The following is a 13,267-nucleotide window of genomic DNA, read 5'->3' on the forward strand; positions in this document are numbered from 1 at the left end:
AATATTAGAGATTTCAAACTGGATATTAATGGTAGACTTACCAATTTTATTCAAAAAGGCCTGGCTTAAACTTACACTAATAGAGCTCTGTGAGTAGCTTCAGTAAATTGCAGACATCCTGGAGACCAACTAATAACACTATGTGAGGTCTCCAGAATGCTCTGCATAAATATCCAAGTACTTTAAAACTATGACCTAGAGTCCAACACTGGTTAGCACAAAACAACAGATGTGAACATAATTTTCTTATCAATATACCCTTCAGATGATTCTGCCACAGGAACCATTGTGTATGGTCTTCCGCCCTGTATGTTCCCAGAGAATACCATGACTTAAGACATCTGATCTCTTCGCTCGGAAATCTATTATTTCAAAAGTCCATCCTGTATCCTGATAACTCCCTTCTTCAGACTATGAGACTGATGTGCTGCCCGCAGCACCGGGAAGGCTGCTGAGGTAACTCCATTCTTCTAATCACTCAAGCCCACACCCTTGGAGTCCTCTTTGACTCCACTGTCTTTTAGACCCAATATCCCAATCCATCAGCAAACTCTTTGGGCTCCCTCCATCTTCTTATCCAGAATCTGATTATAATTACAGGTGGTAATCACCCTGGTCCCAGGCATCAACTCTTAGGTGGATTTCTGCAGTAGTATCCCATGAGCCTTCTTTTCTTTTACATCCTGTAGTCTGTTCTCAAAATAGCCATCGAAGTGGTATTTTCAATTCAAATAAGATCATGACACTTCTACTCAATGCCCAATGACTTCTAATCTTTTTTTCAAAAAGAGCCGAAATCCCTACAATGCCCTATAAGGACCTGTATGATCTCTCTACCTGTGCTTCTCCCCAAGCCCCCACCTCCGCCCTCCACACTTGCTATCACTCCACCCTTTCACTTACTTTATTTCGCCTACTGGCCTGCTACCCTCAAATCTGGTTCACATAAGCAGACTATTTGCTCCGCCCTAAGGAGCCAGCCTCCTCAGCTCACTCCAACATTCCCTTTATGCCTTCACTGAAATGTCACCTTCTCAAACCACCCGATATAGAACAACTTTCTCCTTCCATTCCCACCACTTTCTTGTTCTCTTATTCTTATTTTTTTCCTTGACATTATCACATTTGACATAGAACATATAGGCATCCCTGACTCTCCAAATTCTTGCTTAACAAACTCAGGAACAAAATAGATTTGAATATATTTTAAGATAGGGCTTGTATGCCTCAATCCCTGAGTTCTTATTACTCACTAACTAAGACTTAGGAACCGAATAGACTGACATAACCTATCTTTTGATCTTCCAACTCTGGCTCTTCGAATTCAGGAGCTAAAGAGATAAATATAATGAGAAATACTTACATTTACTTAATTTTACCAATTTTCTCAACAAAAACAAAAACTCTGTCAGGGGAAGGGAACTTTGTTTTGATCTTTACAATATCGCTTGTGCCTAATATAGTACTTGGGACATAAGAGGGCTCAATGAATATCTGTTGTATGCTTATCATGCATTAGGCCACCACTCTAGGTGCTAAGGTCCAATAATGAATAAGACAGACAGTTTCTGTCCTTTTTGAGCATGTTGTCTAGTGTAAGAAATAGAAAAAAAAAGTAATCAAGTTGCTTACAAGTGATGCTAAGCACTAGAAAGGAAGTACATGGAGTGCTGACTAAAGGCAGAGACCTACTGTACAGAAGATAGCCAAGAAAGTCTCTTTGAAGAGGTACCAATTAAGATGTTACTGGAAAGAAGTATCCAGCCAGAGAATGGGGTGGCAGTAAAAACGTATTCCAAGGAAAACTTCAATGAGTAATATGCAAGTAGCTCAGGATGAGAACAGAGAAACGGGCAAAGTCCTGATCCCGAAGGGCCATGGTAGGAATTTAGACTTCATTTTAATATGAGAAGCTAAAGAGAGGTTTTAAGCAGGTTAATGAGATATTCTAGTTTTTTTTTTTTTAATTTTTTTAAATTTTTGATACTGAGAGAGACAGAGCATGAGAGGGGGAGGGGCAGAGAGAGAAGGAGACACAGAACTGGAAGCAGGCTCCAGGCTCTGAGCTAGCGGTCAGCACAGAGCCCGATGCGGGGCTCGAACCCATGAACGTGAGATCTGACCTGAGCCGAAGCCGGAGGCTTAACTGACTGAGCCACCCAGGTGCCCCTCTAGTTTATTTTTAAAGACTGTCTTTGCAGGGCACCTGGCTCGCTTAGTCGGTTAAGCATCCGACTCTTGGTATCAGCTCAGGTCATGATCTCGTGGGTCATTGGTTTGAGCCCACAATGGACTCTGTGTTGATGGTGTAGAGCCTGCTTGTGTGTGTGTGTCTCTCTCTCCCTCTCTGCCCTTCCCCTGCTCTTGCTCTCTCTCTCTCTCAAAATAAATAAATAAATTTAAAAAAATAAAAAAATAATTAAAAGACTGTCTTTGCCATTGTGTAGAGAATAGACCACACAGAATAATCCGGATCACAGGGACTAATAAGATTGTAGCCCAAAGTAGTATTATTGCAAAAGCAATCTGAGGGCTGAATACAAATGATTACTAACGAACAGAATGTGAGAAAAAAATCAAAGCAAGTAAGGAATCAAGGACAACTTCTAACTATTCAGGCTTGAATAACTGTGTATTAGTACCATTTTCTGTTACACAAAATAATCTAAGGAACGTCAGTGTTTAACTGCAAGCAAGGTAAATGAGAGATGTGTATAAGACATCCAAGTGGAAATGTCCAGTGGCTTGAAGATAATAATTGATTTCTCAGAGAGGACTGTGTTAGAGACACAGATTTGGGGATTAATAGCATACAGATGGAATTTAGAAAAAGGATACTTAGTATCAAGCCCTGAAAAGAAAACCTCAATACTTTAGAGATTGAATAGTAAAGAATAGGGGTGACTGGGTGGCTCAGTCAGTTAAATTTCTGACTCTTGATTTCGGCTCTGGACATGATCGCATGGTTCATGATTTCGAGCCCCACTAAGAGTGCAGAGCCTGCTTGGGATTCTTTCTCCTTCTCTCTCTGCCCCTCTCCTGCTCTTTCTCTCTCAAAAGAAAAAAATTTTTAAAGCCTTCCCCAGCTTTATCAGTGTGAATTTCTTACTCTTTTGAACTATAGCACATACTATGTGTAATTTCATCTAACATATATCATAAACCATGTCTTATCTTTTTAAAGTTTTATTTCTGACTAGAATGCAAATTGAACTTGAGAGTTAGGGTGGTTATACATCTTTGTAACCCCACAACAGGTACATTTTAAGTGACAAACATCCAACTACATAATGACAGAAAAACAAAGTCAAAGAACTTTTGTCTGAGGGAATTTTATGTTTTTAGCAATAATCTGAGCATCTGAAACAAGTAGCTACAACTTAACCATCAAGAAAGCATTAAAGATTTTTTTAAGGGAAGCACTCTAAAGATAAATAATTTTTATCTTGGTTGATAATATTTTAAGCCAGCAATAATTACCACTTTGCTTTAACAATTTAAATAGCATACTGACATCCTCTTGCAGAACCCCAGCCCATATATTGTCAGACTTAAGATCTTTTCCAAAGGTGAGAATAAAATAAGAACTTTAATAAACAGTGAGTATCTCACAGGATTGGGTAAAGCTTTAAGTCATGACCCATCTTAAAGATCAACAACAAGGAGAAAAGTACACATTATTGTCAATTAAAACAACCTTTATAGTGGTAAAGATGTCCTATATCCCAGCCACTTAACTATATGCTTTACAAACACAAAAACTTAATATTTTCCTGATATTACATATAAGGAACTAACATGGAATAATGATTAAGGACTTAACCAAAATGTACACCTGCAGTGATCCAAAAATAAACCAACATTTCATCTCTGACACCTTTGGTTAACTTCTACAATTAATCCAACTGAATACCTAAGATTAGTTTTGTAACTCCATATTTAAATATTATGATTATTAGCTATAAAATATTTCCCTCTAAAGTTTGTTTGTTTGTTTTGAATTACGAGTTAGACCTTTGAAGTATTATTTAGTTCTACTCACTATATTTATACATGTACACACTCATATAATACAAAACAGAGAAAGAAAGAAAACATAAACCGTTTCTGTCTTACCTTTCTTTATTCTTTCCTTACCACCAACAATTTGTTCTTCTTGTGGCATCTGAGATAATTTCTGCCTAAACAACTTCTCTAGAGCTTGTGCCATAAGAACAATGTCATCTCCAGGCTAGAAAATATAGAAGATTACACACTATGGTCAACAAGTCAGACTACCTTAGAGAAGACAGTGATACAGCCCTATTAGTATTTATTAAAGAGTATTTATTGCTTCTAAATTAAGTTTAGAAAATAGTGTAGTGGCTCATATTTTAAGTTCTAACAAGTCATGTTAGAATGTAACGTATAACTTCTAAAAATAACCCAGGTAGCATTTATGAGTAATAGAAGGTTACAATCCAACCAACCCTACTTTTAGAATTTAAAATCTCTACCTCACAAATAAGTGAAAACATATTCATGGCAGTGTGAAGTATATGATTTGACTTGGTGTGATTGTTTTCAATTAATTATTGTGATGAGATGACAATGCAGAGCTGATTTACTTTTTAAATCTTTTTAAAAATTTAAAAAATTTATTCTGCGAGATCATGTGCTCATGGGCACAAGGTGGGAGGGACAATGAGGAAGGGAGAGCAAGATTTCCACACAGGCTCCACCCTCAGTTCAGTCCTGGGTGACCTGAGCCTGACCTGAGCTGAAATCAAGAGTCAGTCACTTAGCTGACTGAGCCATCCAGGTGCACCCCCGCCCCCCCTTTCTCCAGTTTTTAAATCTTAACTACCTGCTTAGAAGTCTTCAGCTTGCTTTACTCATTACTAATTAAAAAAAAAAAAAAAAAAACTAAATCACAAAAGCAAAAGCCTAAAGCAGAGGAACACTGACTTCGAGTTAGGTTTGTCAGGAAAATCACTGAACTTCATTTTAAAATGTTAAATATAAAAGTACAGTTGGAATTGTTATATTAAAATGAAGTGCCAATGGCACTTTCAGAATACCATTAATTCTAATGTTTTAAAAAAAAAGTCATATTGGCTAAGAGTCTTAAATTTAAGGTGGCACTGATAGTCTGGGAACCAAATTTCTATTACATTTCAGCATCACTAGTGATTTTGAGGGAACGGGATGTAAGTTTTAAAATTTTTAGGTATCATGGAGCAGCATCAAAAGGATGCAGTACTCTAGAAAAAAGGAATATACACATGTCCATATACAGTATCAAACAAGCTAATGCATCAAAACAAATGCAAACACTACTACTAGAATAAGAACACAGAATGTGTCTAATCTTTAACTTGTCACGAAGTTTAGATGTATGTAATTTGTTTGAATCCATACCATGAACATTTAACTTAGATTATATAATTATATCATAAAGCTTATCATTTATAACTAAAATGGCAGAAGTATGATAAAGGACACTTTGAAATCATACTTTATTCACAAAAACCAGCCCTCATTGATATTTTGGCTCAGGTTATGATCTCATGGTCTGTGAGATCAAGTGCCATGTTGAGCTCTGCACTGACAAATGTGGAGCTGGCTTAGGATTCTCTCCTTCCCTCTCTCCCCCTCTCCTGCTCACACGCATGTTCTCTCTCTCTTCCCAAATAAATAAACATTTCAAAAAATTTAAAAAAAGAAATAAAACATAAAAATCATTACAGCTATTCAAGCAAAATTATGGCAAATAATCATGAATATTGGTATGTGAAAATTGTGAAATCCAGTAAAAAACAAATAGTATCCTTAAAAATATGTAAAATACCTCAAATCAAGACATGAAATCTGAAATCAGCACACTTCTTATGTACTTTTCTATATATAAAAGCAAAAAAAATTATCAAGTATAACATAAGCTTTACATACCTTGTTGTACAAATAACAATTTGAGAACATTATGTTGAAGTCTTCTATACACTCTGAAGCCTTCATATAATATTTATGTTCTAAACGTTTCTTAATTGTATTTAAATCCATTGGGGTTTTTATAATGGTGTAATAATCCTATGATTTTCATGAAAAAATACTAAATGTTAGTATTAAGAACAAATTCATTACAATTATTGGTACACAATGAAATTTAAGAAGCTATATACTTATAACTAGAAAGAACAACTGATTACCCTTAAAAAGCTACAATCTAGAAACCAAAACTTTTGTGATGAGAAGCAAATCTGACTGCCATAGCATTTGTTTTTTAAGAAAAAAATAAACAACAAATAGGAATAACAAAGACAATAACGTAAGAGTAGAATTATCCTGGAAAATAAAAAGTGAAAGGCATGAAGAAGAAAAACCTAGAATTTATGAAGTATGACAGATCCAGAATATAATCCCAGTGCCATGGTTTACTGTGTAACAAATTACTTAATCATTCTGTTATCAGATGGCTAAAAATTTCTAACATAAGACCTAAAGTTGAATCCTATGTATGGTGCACCTAAGTCTACCAAGAAGTGTCAAGAGCAACTTCATGGAGAAGGTGACATTCATGACAACCTGGCATCAAAAGGTCAAATGACACATTAAAAAAAAAAAAAGTCAAGTAACACATTTTATAACAAGAAAACATTTACTGTAATTTACTACAAACTGTTAAAATATGAATTTCAATGCTCAGAAAAATGAGCTCTGTCATTTAAGAAAAAATGCTCATTGGGAAATTCTTCAGTGGTGCAGAATAAATTAGGTCTTTATTGAATTAAATATATTTTATAATATTAAAGACTAGTTTATTTCTTTCAGATATTTATGGGATTTTTTTCTCTTTTATAGCTAACATAATCATAGGACACACTTACAGGCAACTTTAATTTCACAGCGTCCACAGGCTGCTGAAATGGCCACGAAAAACTATGCTTCCATAAAGCCTTCAGCACAACTTTTTGTAGATACTGCAGCTGATTTGTCAATCGCCCATTTTTCTTAGTATTTATATATTCTGGTGGTGGAGGGTTAACAATCGCTGTTTGTCGACTTGACAGAGACATTCTTAACTGCGATGAACACTGATATTATAATGTTGCTTCAAAGTACAGGTCCTTAAAACACAAAAACAAAACAAAGTTACCTTCAAAGTACATTTAATATAGTTTCTATAGGAACTAAAAAGTGTTAAAGAGTAGTATCATATTTTATAGCACATCATGATTAAGACAAAAAAATCAAATGATTGATGAATCCATTTGTACACAAATACAAACATTTTTCTATATAAGTACTAAGAGTTGTTTCATTATGTATGCCTTAGTTTTAGATGATTTTAAGGTATTTAAAATTTTTACAGTATTTCTTCCACCTTTCTAAAACACAAATTGAAGTCTTAGCAGGAAAAGTCTGTAAGTTTCTGGTAAAAAAGAATTAATAGGAAATGTTTACAGTTACTCTATAATTATTAATCCAATAAAAGAAGAAAGGCAAGATAAAGGATTTTTCTGGCTGATTTAAAAAAGGTGATTTATTTAGTTTTTTAAGTAGGCTATGTGCCCAATGTGGGGCTTGAACTCATCACCCTAACATCAAGAATCACATACTTTGACTGACTGAGCCAGCCAGGCACCCCTAAAGTGATTTACTTTAAGACCTCATTATTAGAGACATATGACACATATTAAAAGGCTATTACATCTAAAATAAAACTTCGTATTTCAGTAAGACAGCATTAACATTCCTACACATCATTATTACTTTAAGGAAAAAGAAACAAAGGTACTAGGCTGTACATCAATGAAACGAAAAGTGTACTTGAATTGTCCGTTTTTTTAGAAGTGTTAGATTTAGCCAATGTATTTGATTGCATTAAAGCAGTGTTGGTTCTCAACCACATATTATTCACTTTTGGATCTTTTTTAAAAATTAAGATAAAATATATAACAAAATTTACCATTTTAACCATTTTTAAGCAACTTATCTCTAGAACCTTTTCATCTTGCAAAACTGAAACTCTATACCTATTAAATGACTCATTCTCTCTTCTTCCCATCCTATCTAGTTTCTATGAATTTAACTACTCTAGATATCTAAGTGAAATCATATTTGTCTTAGCATAATGTGCTCAAGATTAATATATATTGTAGCATGTTAGAACTTTCTTCATTTTATAAGGTTCAATACTTAATGATCTGTACATATCACATTTTGTGAATCCATTCATTCGTTCATCAGTAGACACTTGGTTAGCTTCCACCTCTTGACTGTTACTATAAACATGGGTGTATAAAATATCTCTTCAAGACCCTGCCTTCGTTTTTTATGGATACACCCCAGAAATGCAGCAGAGAGAACTGCTAGCTTACATAGTAGTTTTTGGTTTTTTTTTTGAGGACTCCCATAGTACTTTCCATAGTGCTAACAATATTTTACATTCCAACCAGTCTACAGGGTTCCAGTTTCTCCACATCTTTACACTTCTTCTTTTCATTAGCAGCCATTATAATGGGTGTGAGGTGTGGGTCATTTAAAAAGTACCAGTGATGAATGCCCAGGCCCCAATCTTTGGGGACAGGTCTTGCAAATCAGTTTGCTTTTTAAATTTCCCAGGTGCTTGTGATGTACAGCCAGGATTAAGGACCGCTACACTAAAGTGAACTTGGAGATAATTAACAATCTTCTAATTTATTTCACTTCATTACTCTTCTCGTGTTATGCAAATATAAAATACAACTTTTTTAAATTTCATTTTTAACCTTTTAAATATTTTTATTTTATTTTTAAGAGACAGAGCACAAGCAGGGGAGGGGCAGAGAGGAAAACAGAGAATCATAAGCAGGCTCCAGGCTCTGAGCTGTCAGCACAGAACCTGACACAGGGCTTCAATTCATGAACCATGAGATCATGACCTGAGCTGAAGTCAGACACTTAACTGACTGAGCCACCCAGTCACCCCTGAACTACAATTCTTATAAAGGGGATATTCTAGTGTTACAACTGAAACTAGTTCTGGTTTGTAGTTAGTTAACCTATCTTTGGAGTGTCCAATCACTAGACCCTCCTCTTCTTCACAAAGATAACCACTAGGATAACTTCTTTCCCCATAGATTAAATTGTGACTGCTTTTGACCTTTACGTAAATGTAGTATTACTATTTATTCGTTGTTTGTGGCCTTTCACCAATATCATGTTTGATTTATCTGTTATTTGTTCATCTTCATTGCTATATATTATGATTGAATTAGACTATAATCAATACATTCCTCTTGTGACTTTTGGGTTGCTCAGCATTTGACTGGCATGCTTGTACACACTATGAACATGCTTGTAGTGAATATGCACATAAATTACGTTGGGTATAAACCCAGAAGTGAAAATGTTGGGTCACAGGTTTTGCATGTTCAATTTTAGGAGATACCAGTTTTCAAAAATGTACCATTTTATATGAGCAAGTGTTTGAGAATCCCACTTATTCCATATCCTTCTCAATATTTAGTGTTATTGAGGTGTCTTGGTGGCTCAGTTGGTTGAGCCCCTTGGACTCTGGTCATGAGCTCATGGTTCATGGGTTCTAGCCCACATGGACTCTGCGTGGACAGTGAGGAGCCTGCTTGTTCTCTCAAAAAATACAAAAAAATGTTTAATGAAAAATATCAGCGTGTTCCATTTCAGCCATTCTGATGAGTGTGAGGGGATCTCATTGTGATTTTAATTTGTATTTCACTGAGGATTCATGGTATGAAAAACCTGTTTAGTATGTCTATTGGCTACATGAATATCTTGTCAATCTCCTGTTGAAGTGTTCTACCCCATTTTTCTATTAGGTTGTCTATTATTTTTAGTTCTTCATATAGTCTGAATACAAAACCTTTGTTATCTGTGTTTCAACTATCTTCTTCATGCTTCTCCTTTGCAACCTCATTTTAAATCAGCATTCTTATCCCCTCCTCCCCAATGCGAATCCATCAGCCAATACTCTGCTTTGCCACTACCTTGTTTATCTACTTGTTTACTGTCTCCCAACCCCTCTCTCCTGCTTTGTATTGTTCCAGGACAGATTGAGGTCTTGTTTGATGCCTGGGACAGAGCCTACAGAGGCTAAATTAAAGTGTTCAGATTCAGTTTTATGTTAGAGATAGAGTAGCTGTAACTTTTTTATATAGGGAGAAATAGGGAAATCAATAATGTTTCACTTTTGAGGTGCCTAGGTGGCTCAGTCAAACACCTGACTTCGCTTCAGACCAGGTCATGCTCTCACACCTTGTATATTCAGGCCCTGAACTCAACTGTGCTGACAGCTCAGAGCCTGGAGCCTGCTTCAGATTCTGTGTCTCCCTCTCTCTCAAAAATAAACATTAAATTAAAAAAAAATTTTTTTTTAATCAGAATGTTTTATTTTTAAGTCCCATTGCTTAGAAATCTGCCTTTAAAAAAACCTTTATTAAAAAAAATTTTTTTAACATCTAGTTTTGAAAGACAAAGATAAACAGAGCACTAGTTGGAGGGGGCAGAGAGAGAAAGGGAGACAGAATCTGAAGCAGGTTCCAGGCTCTTAGTTGTCAGCAGAGCCCAATGCAGGGCTCGAACCCACAAATCATGAGACCATGACCTGAGTCGAAGTTAGACACTTTAACTGAGCCACATAGGCACCCTACAGAGAAGCCCTTTAAAAAATTAATTTCCCTTGACTTCTTTTACATCCTATTCTATTTCTTCTTACTTCATTAAGTGCTTCACCTCTTCTCCATGAAGATCTTCTTTCCCCTTTCCCAGAATCCTATTATTTCATTAATTATTCTTTTACTTCTGCTATTGAAGGTTTCTTTATAAATTAGGTTTAAGAAGGCTTTCCTCTACTTAAAGATTATACAATACATAATTGTATTCCCTGCTCTTCTTATGAGTAAATTTTCTATAGTCCTATTTGTAATTTGCAATTACAAATTAATTATTTGTAATTAATTTCTGCTTGTATTTGTCTGTAGATATGCTCTAGTTAGCATTAATTTTTTTTCCTTAAAAACACCTTTCCACACAAAAACCTATACACAGTTGTTTACAGCAGCTTTATTAAAACTTTGCCAAAAACCTGTAAGCAACCAAGGTGTCCTGCAGGAGAATGTCTGTAAAACATCCAGACAACGGGAGGTTATTCAGCACTAAAAAGAAATGAACTATTAAGCCATGAAAAGACAGGGTGGAATCTTAAATGTACATTAAGCAAAAGAAGCCAATCTGAAAAGGCTACATACTGTATGATTCCAACTATATGAGATTCTATAAAAGGCAAACTGTGGAGATAGTAAAGAGATCAATGGTTGCAAGGAACTGGAGAGAGGGAAGGAGAAAAAGATGAGAGCACAGAGGATTTTTAGGGCAGTGAAATGACTGTATTAGATCATAATGGATACAGGCCATTATACATTTGCCCAAACCCTCAGAATGTACACCACCAAGAGTGAATTCTCATTCCAACAACGGACTTTGGGTGATAATGAGCTATCATTGTAGGTTCCTCAACACATTTTGCCAAAAATATGTAACAATCTTTAAGATATAACTTTCATGTAACAGAAAATTAAAGGGTTAAGGCGCCTAGGTAGCTCAGTGGGTTGAGCATCTGACTCTTGGTTTCAGCCCAGGTCATGATCTCTTGGTTCAGGAGTTCGAGCCTCATGTTGGGCTCCATGCTGACATTGCAGAGCCTGCTTGGGATTCTCTCTCTCCCTCTCTCTCTCAAAATAAAATAAACTTAAAAAAAAAAGAAAAAAATAAAGGGCTAGAGCTGCACATTCCAATATAACCACCTCTAGCCATGCAGAAGTATTTAAGTTTGTTTTTTTTTTAATTTTTTTTTAATGTTTTATTTATTTTGGATACAGACAGAGACAGAGCATGAGAGGGGGAGGGGCAGAGTGAGAAGGAGACACAGAACCGGAAGCAGGCTCCAGGCTCTGAGCTAGCTGTCAGCACAGAGCCTGACGCGGGGCTCAAACCCACGAACGTGGGATCTGACCTGAGCTGAAGTCGAAGGCTTAACCGACTGAGCCACCCAGGCGCCCCTGAAGTATTTAAGTTTAAATTAACCAAAATTACCTAAGTCAGAAACTCATCCACATTTCAAATGCTCAATAGCCATAAGTCTACTGGCTACTGTATGAGACAATGCAGCTATAAAACATTGCCATCACTGCAGAAATGTCCTGTGGGATGGTGCTACCAAAAAAAAAAAAAAAAAAAAAGAAAAAATGTAGAATAGATATATTATATTCTATAAGAAAATGACCTAAAACAAATAAAAAAGAAAAAAGACAAATGGCCTATTTTTTATAAAAAGATTATAAAAGAAAATGTGAAGCAACTGTCTGAAGACTTAACAACTCAATTTTTTCATCCTAGATCAAATCTTGGTTTGAGGTCAACTATTAAAGACATTTCGGGCACAACTAGGGGAAATTAGGGAATTGTGCATTTTGACAGATGAGAGAATATGTTAGATTGGTATGAGAATAGTATGGTGATTAAGAAAACACTGATTAAATTTGTGCTCAAAAAATTTCATGTGAATAGCGACATCATTTAAAACAGGTTTTAAGTGATTTGGAAGAAAAACCCCTATACACAAGCAAACATGGCAAAATACTGACAATATACTAATATATAGGTGTTATCTACTTTTCTATCAGAAATTTTAAGTAAGAAACATAATATACTGGGGCTGAAGGCTGCAGAGGGACCATGAACAAGAGCTCTGACTTATCGTTGGGCAAAAGAATAGTTAATATTTGGTAATCTGATGATCTCAGGGGTATGCTCTGCTTTCTTCGGCTGGAGGATACTGAGGTGTGAGGTGTGTGAGATATGAGGTGAATCTCTAGTCCAGCAATAAAGGACTAGGAATTGTTCCCTTTATAAAATATTCTTTGTAAATACCCCAGTCTTTCTGTCCAATGTATGCTAATCTTCCACTTCTTATAAAATTTTAATTTTTAAATATTTATTTGTTTTTGAAAGAGTGCATCTACAAAAGTGGTGGAGAGGCAGAGAGAGAGAGAGAAAGTGAGAGAGAGAGAACAAGAATCTGAAGCCGGTTCCAGGCTCTGAGCTGTCAATAAAGACCCTAACATGGGGCTCAAACTCACAAACCGTGAGATCATGGCCTGAGCCGAGGTCAGACGCTTAACCGACTGAGCCACTCAGGCACCCCCTTATTTAAATTTTTTCTCAAGGAATTGTGGTGTTTTATACTTGGCAAATTTCTATTCATTGATAC

General features: G+C 35.8%; 1 protein-coding gene across 2 annotated transcripts in view; it reads right to left on the reverse strand.

Moving 5' to 3' along the window:
• The window catches only part of BRDT (bromodomain testis associated), a 56,286-nt gene extending 49,216 nt beyond the window's left edge, over nt 1-7,070 (reverse strand). For both annotated transcript variants that reach the window (XM_029949029.1, XM_029949028.1), the window contains exons 1-3: nt 6,867-7,070; nt 5,932-6,069; nt 4,117-4,231 (exon numbers count right to left, since the gene is read on the reverse strand). In XM_029949029.1, the coding sequence (XP_029804889.1) occupies nt 4,117-4,231; nt 5,932-6,069; nt 6,867-7,055 (442 nt within the window). In that variant the 5' untranslated portion in view covers nt 7,056-7,070. The remainder of the gene's footprint in view (nt 1-4,116; nt 4,232-5,931; nt 6,070-6,866) is intronic.
• Between the last annotated feature and the right edge of the window lie 6,197 nt (nt 7,071-13,267).

The sequence above is a fragment of the Suricata suricatta genome, chromosome 8 (genome assembly GCF_006229205.1).
Source record: "Suricata suricatta isolate VVHF042 chromosome 8, meerkat_22Aug2017_6uvM2_HiC, whole genome shotgun sequence".
Classification (NCBI taxonomy): Eukaryota; Metazoa; Chordata; class Mammalia; order Carnivora; family Herpestidae; genus Suricata; species Suricata suricatta.